The 4,727-nt window shown below is 49.5% G+C and overlaps 2 protein-coding genes across 2 annotated transcripts; both read right to left on the bottom strand.

The window, feature by feature from the left end:
- Nucleotides 1–1,468: 1,468 nt before the first annotated feature.
- Nucleotides 1,469–2,020, bottom strand: H310_09685 (hypothetical protein; the record flags this gene model as incomplete). The annotated part of the gene is made up of 1 exon (XM_008875834.1): nt 1,469–2,020. One exon carries the CDS (start codon nt 2,018–2,020, stop codon nt 1,469–1,471), a length of 552 nt encoding a protein of 183 aa, XP_008874056.1.
- A 284-nt stretch (nt 2,021–2,304) lies between these two features.
- On the bottom strand, nt 2,305–2,901 carry H310_09684 (hypothetical protein; the record flags this gene model as incomplete). Its single annotated transcript, XM_008875833.1, has 2 exons — nt 2,305–2,790; nt 2,836–2,901. The coding sequence occupies 2 exons, from the start codon at nt 2,899–2,901 to the stop codon at nt 2,305–2,307; spliced, it is 552 nt and encodes a 183-aa protein (XP_008874055.1).
- Nucleotides 2,902–4,727: the final 1,826 nt, after the last annotated feature.

The following is a 4,727-nucleotide window of genomic DNA, read 5'->3' as shown; positions in this document are numbered from 1 at the left end:
CGTGCAGAAAGTAGCCAATGAAAATAGAGATCTTGCGCTTTCCATTGCACCAATGATCACGCCATTTGGACAACTTTTAGAAAAATTCCGCCAATCCAAAAACAATGGGACAACTATTCCGGACCAGAGTAGTATCGACTTTGGCCCGTTTAAAAATCGGGTGGAAATCAGTACGAAATCCTTGGAGCAAAGGAGAAGCGGATTCGACGTCGTTTTTGTTCAAGAGGCAATTTTTGCATATATTATATATATAACTTTACATTATATTCTCGAATTGTATATGAAACTCTAGTACGCCGGTGTATGTTCTAGCATTGAATTCATATCGAAGCAAAAAAGGGAAAATAGTTATTTGGACTGAGCTTCTCGCTCGTCGCCAGCGATGAGATTCTTGACGTCGTAGAGCCAGTTGCTGGTCACACCCGTCACCATAGCAGGCCCACACCAAGTGGTCCGCAACTTGGCACAATTATGCTGCAAGACCTCTTGGTACAGCACATAATCGCCCACAACAAACTGGGCCATCTTGACATTACGCTTCTTGCCATGTGTCTTTCACATTCGATCTTGCATAAATGCATTCGCCGAATTCATTTCCTTGAGCATCGAGTCCAGGACGGTATGCTCATTGTTTATGTTGGCATGCTACATCAACTCAATCTCAGCCAGGGTAGCTGACTTGAGGTAGCCAGGCAAAGAGATCGTGTCCATGGGTGACATGGCTGGAGCCGGACATGGCGGCGGCTGGTGCCTCACCACCTAGAGATGGGGACGATAGCTGGTTCATGATGAGCCAGACCAGGTGGATCAGAGTTCCAAAGAGTTGTCACCATGCGCCATCACTGAGACATGCCCGCAGCAGACGCACAGCTGACGCATCACCACCTCGACTGTCCCATGCGCCCACGGACAACGCGATGTAGTGAATTGATGATGCGCTCCAAGAACATGTTGGAGCTCGGTGATGACTTTGTTTGTAAAGTGAGTACATTGATATGACACCCATTCATAGCACACACCAAGTACCGCAAACCATTCAAGCAGACAATCCTTGGTGAACAATGTCGTGGCTTCCTTCGAAGGAAACAGCCACACCAGTTTGCTGGCGTCACACTTGATCACTAACAGGTACTTGCCACACGTCGTGGAGTCTCCTGTGAAGTGGTAATCCCAGTGCAACAAATCATTTGGCTGGGTAGAGTGCAGGGATTCCCCCAATCGTCGCGGCGCGCCACCGGATACACTTGCACAATGCAGGCAGCGGCCCACGAAGAACTTCATGTCCTTTTCCATCGTGCTCCACCAACAGAATGTCACCAAACGCTCAAGGGTATGACTGGCACCTCGATGCCCGTTCAAGGGCACCCGATCCGTTAGAGGGGAAACAGTAATCATTGAAGAAGTTCAGCATGAAAAAGCACTTGGCACCGCGCATTTGGCCCTCAACAACTTCCAACATGGGCATCGGTCAAGCGATCTGCTCCGTCTGGATGTTGGCAGGGCACAGGTCCACTGTCATACAGAACTCATCCTTGGTATGGGGCTTGCGTACGATCAAAGGTGCACACGGCCATCGGCTTGTAGGGATTCGATAGATGAAACCAGCTTTCTCCAGCTTTTCCACATGCTTCTGCATGAACTCGCGTTGATGGAGAGAGTAGCCTCTATCTTGAAGCGAACTGGCTTGGTGAACTTGGTGAGGTGCACCTTTAGGGGGCATGTCCACTGGTGGATCGTTGCCAAACGTAAGTCGAAACACGTCCACATACTTGGCCAAGAGCTTGGGCAGACCCAGGGCATACTCAGTGCCACAGCCTGCTGTCATGGCTCCAGCCACCTTGGCATCCAAAACAGCCTGAACCTTGGCTTGTTCCACAGCGGGGTCCACATGTGTTATGACAGGGAAACATGCGGCTAGCTCCAGAGCCTCTTCTATATCGGCCAGGTCATCTACCAGCTCTTGCTTGGTCGCCAGCTTGACTGCCTTTATCATCCCACTGGTAGACTCCAAGTTTTCCATGTCATACTCGCTGCTAATCGAGGCTGCATCACGTAGCAAGGACTACGGATCGTAGCCAAGCTTGTGCAATATTGGATGGCTCAGCAGGATGTCACCAGATGGAAGGTCATCAATAGAGAGCAAGCATTTGACGTTGGCTAGTACCTATGGACCGACATCTGTCTCGAAATTGAGCGTCAGGTCGACTTCCTGGGTTACTGTGTAGCTTGCACCGATGAATCCACGCACAGAAACAGGTGCAGGCAATTCTGTCACCACCACGTTACGCCCAGCGTCTTGGAACCTCATGAGTGCCTTTGCGGAATCACACTTTGGTCCGCTCCACTGTCAAACGAGGCGTCCAGCGCTACCACGTGGTTGGCGGTACTCACAACGTTCGCAGCACACAGGACGGCCATCTTTTCATTCGGGTCAACGGTCTTCACTTCCCTAGCAATCGTGACAGCCTTTTCAGGCTTTCCTTTCTTCTTGGTTTCGGCCCATATGGACTTGGCTCGGTCCATCAGCAGACGACCCTCACCAATTGCCGCTTTGGGACACTTGAACTCATTGTGGTCGGCGCTCAGACACTTCCCATCATTGTGGGTGAAGTTTGACACGGGCACATTGTCCACGTTGACCACAGCGACAGGTTTGTCCCCTTTCTTCGGATGGTCCCGGTTTCCTTTGAGCTTCTTCTCTTGTTCCTTCACCTTTTCCGCCAACAGTTTAGGGGGGCAGAGTGGCAGCTTGAACCAGAGATTCGAACTCGCCGTAACGCCGCATGTATTCTGCAAGCCAATTCTTGAAAGATCGTGCATGTTTCTTGTACGCACGTTCTCATGGAGCTTCATTAGTTCACGCACACGCTTCTGCACAGCAGGTGGCTTGATAGCTGCCATCAGGAAATCCACCGTCAGCTAGGGTTCAGTCTCGGCGAAACCATCCATGTTCAGACGGACTAGGGCAGCTTCAAAGTCGCTCACCAGCTTGGAAACTCGCGATTCGGCTAAAAATTATGGACCATATCATCTTGAGCTTCTTCATAGCTTGGTCGAGCTTGGTCATGTCCACAGGATCCCCGTTTCGGGCACTCAGGAAATAGCATCAATGTTTTGAAGAGCTGTTTGCTCTCAAAACAGGAAACATACGTTGCGACGTGCCGGAAAACCGTGAATTCTTGTGTCTGCGCTCGTCGCGCAACTGCGACTCTACGCCTGGAGTTGTAACAACCATAAATACACCTCCGGTCGGTGCCACAGATCGGAGTGGTTCACACTGTGATAACTCCTCGTATCGTTTTAAAGGTACTAAATTGATACTAGCACCACTATCGGTTATGTTAACATTTTCCAATGCATTTTTTCCCGGACGCTGTTCCTCGGTCGTCGCGGTACTGTTTTTCGTATCTTTCGCGGCTTCAGCCACGATCAGATCACATTCCCAGTCGTATTTACGTTCGCGGCCTAGTTCTCTCTCGCGGCTGCGGTCGCGGTCGCGTCCACGTCTGTCGTGTTCACAGCGCGACGTCATTTCCTTGGTTGTTCTTGACACTTCCACCTTGATAGAACGGTGTCACTAACGTATACTTTGAGGTTTTTCGCACACGTGAAGATCGAAACACGGTTTTGGGGGAGCGGCAGCTCCCATGAAACACTCGGCGCCGTGTATTGATCTCCAGCAATCAAATGCTGAACTAATAGCTTCCCCTTTGCTCAAGGCGGGGAGTCCTAATCAACGTAATCAAAACAATCCTATGACATGAATTCTACGCACAAAATTCATACACTGTCCGGGACTTGGTTGCCTTCGATCTCAACGGCCTGTCCCGCATTCCCGAAGCCGTTGCCGCTGTCCAGGGTGCTTCACCTTAAGGGTTCCTCTGGTGAATGTTTCGTACTCTAGGCCCTGGGCAGACACTTCCTTATCAGTCGCACGCATACATAACCGATGCGCCTGGTACGCTTCGAGGGTTGTGATGACAGCGCCGTTTGGGCGCCCCAGATCCTGGTTAATCCTGGTTAATGTTGTGTTGCTGGGGACGTTTTGGCCTGTGTTTCCCCGTGGTGTCAAAATTCGGTACAGCTGAGTCGGTACACTCAATTCTTGCAAAAACTGTCTATCAATATTACTCCAGGAACTAAAGGAAGAAGTTTTGTCGAAACTGGTGATAAGAATAAATTCTATTAAAATAGGGCATAATTTTGGGAAGTTCAACAAGCGTTAAAAAACACACATGCTGGCGCCGCCGCCTTTCATGGAGGTCATGGTATCTTGTACCCAAGACGTGTTGACAAATGGGTCGGCAAATCGTTTCGCACAACTCCTCCGCTTCATAAACGCATTGGCCGTTGTGATCTCCATTCCTTGTGAAGTAGTCAACCTCGTCCAAATATGCTTGCACCCCTACCAAGTAAGTCGTGGAGATTCGCTTCGAACCATCATCGTGATACATTTTCAATCGGTACCTTTACGATCCATATCCTTGCGGAACATATTCGCATACATGTGAGTATTCGGATCGGACAGAGCACCTTTGAGGTCAACTGGAAGTGAATAACGTAACGAGCCAATTTATGGGCACCCTCGGGGTCGAAGTTAGCATGAAAAAACGGCACAAGTTTTGCAAATTTGATCCAATTTTGGTCCATCTTATGTCACTTTAAAGCTGACATTCTGTTCTATCGAATGCAAGTGGTTTCATAACATTTGGACAGGTATTGCGCAA

Source organism: Aphanomyces invadans (genome assembly GCF_000520115.1).
Source record: "Aphanomyces invadans strain NJM9701 unplaced genomic scaffold supercont1.22, whole genome shotgun sequence".
NCBI classification, from domain to species: Eukaryota; Oomycota; class Saprolegniomycetes; order Saprolegniales; family Verrucalvaceae; genus Aphanomyces; species Aphanomyces invadans.
This window is presented reverse-complemented; position numbering and strand designations above follow the sequence as displayed.